Here is a 1,253-nt window from a genome sequence, read left to right as displayed (position 1 = left end):
AGCACAGATAGCCCATTGTGTAGCTTTGTGCATAACTACAAACAAACAAGCTTTACATTTGTTTATTGTTAAATTTTATTTTAATGTTTCTAAATATATAATGTGAAAGGGATCAAATTCAGAATAGTGAAATACTGAATAATTACCATTTTACAGTACTCGAATGATTGAAATACAATCTCAGATGACTGAGCGAGCCCTGGAGCTTTTGGCTTTGCAAGAAGATGTACCTTGTTTTATTTTGGATATTGGGTGAGGAAAAAAAAATATTTTTAATCTTAACATGAAAACCACCATGAACTCAGACTAGTGAGAGCCTGAGTCAAACTATAACTCCATAAATTCACCGACAAATCTTTAGTAAAAATGTTTAATTCAAATATCTGATTTTGTGCACAAAGTACTTGTAATATTTACTAAAAGCTTGCCAAATTTCATATAAATACATTTAATACATTAAAATTTGTTATGTAGTTTCATGGTTACATGGTGGTTAAAAGATTGTTAAAATGACCAAGTCTTTATATGGACAGTATATAAAGAAGGTAACCAAAATTAGTGTTTCTGATTATTACTGTTTTTTATTACTCAAACTAAAGTAATTAGAATACGGCCATTATTATTTTAGAATAATTCAAGGTTGCTCAGTTTAAATGATTAATGTTTCTGATTATTCCAACTTTCCAAGTCTTGTGAGAATAAAAATTAATGAGCTTGATGATTAATTACTCTACTGCTTCTACAAAAGACTGAAAAAAAATTTTTACGTTAATTTTTGGAAAGAACACTTTTGATTTTAGTAGTAACAACCATTTCTTTTGTCTTTGTCTTCTGGTTCTGGAATTGCATTTTCTTTTGGTATTTCAAACCAAAGTATATCCACACTGCACCTTTAGTTTACACAATTTTTAAGTAATCTACTTTCAATTGTTGCTCGTTGTTTTGTGGAAAACTAAATCATGTGTGAGAAGGCAGCTAGCTAATTACATTTAATTTGGTCCTTTTATTGGGTTACATATGGTGATAGCAGCTAGTTTGCAACAAACTTCAATAAATTGTGTGATTGTTACAAAATCTTTTCTATAAGAATTTGTGATAAATTTGAAGATAATTTTAATCATAATGTATGGTGTTATACTGACATAGTTTTGAAACTTGTGGGTATTTTACTCTTTCTAGAGTATATTTTTTGCATATTATGTTGTATGTATTGTTTTTGAAGAACAGTAATTTTAATAATTTAAATACAGACC

At 28.3% G+C, this 1,253-nt stretch overlaps 1 protein-coding gene across 4 annotated transcripts in view; it reads left to right on the top strand.

Moving 5' to 3' along the window:
• Window positions 1-1,253, top strand: part of LOC106469588 (probable 18S rRNA (guanine-N(7))-methyltransferase) — a 43,798-nt gene that overhangs the window by 22,925 nt on the left and 19,620 nt on the right. For 3 of the 4 annotated variants that reach the window (XM_013930090.2, XM_022398162.1, XM_022398163.1), the window contains one exon: window positions 157-252. The exons of the other annotated variant lie outside the window; for it this stretch is intronic. In XM_013930090.2, coding sequence (XP_013785544.1) covers window positions 157-252 — 96 coding nt within the window. The remainder of the gene's footprint in view (window positions 1-156; window positions 253-1,253) is intronic. 4 annotated transcript variants of the gene reach the window in all.

The sequence above is a fragment of the Limulus polyphemus genome, unplaced genomic scaffold (assembly GCF_000517525.1).
Source record: "Limulus polyphemus unplaced genomic scaffold, Limulus_polyphemus-2.1.2 Scaffold3561, whole genome shotgun sequence".
Classification (NCBI taxonomy): domain Eukaryota; kingdom Metazoa; phylum Arthropoda; class Merostomata; order Xiphosura; family Limulidae; genus Limulus; species Limulus polyphemus.
This window is presented reverse-complemented; position numbering and strand designations above follow the sequence as displayed.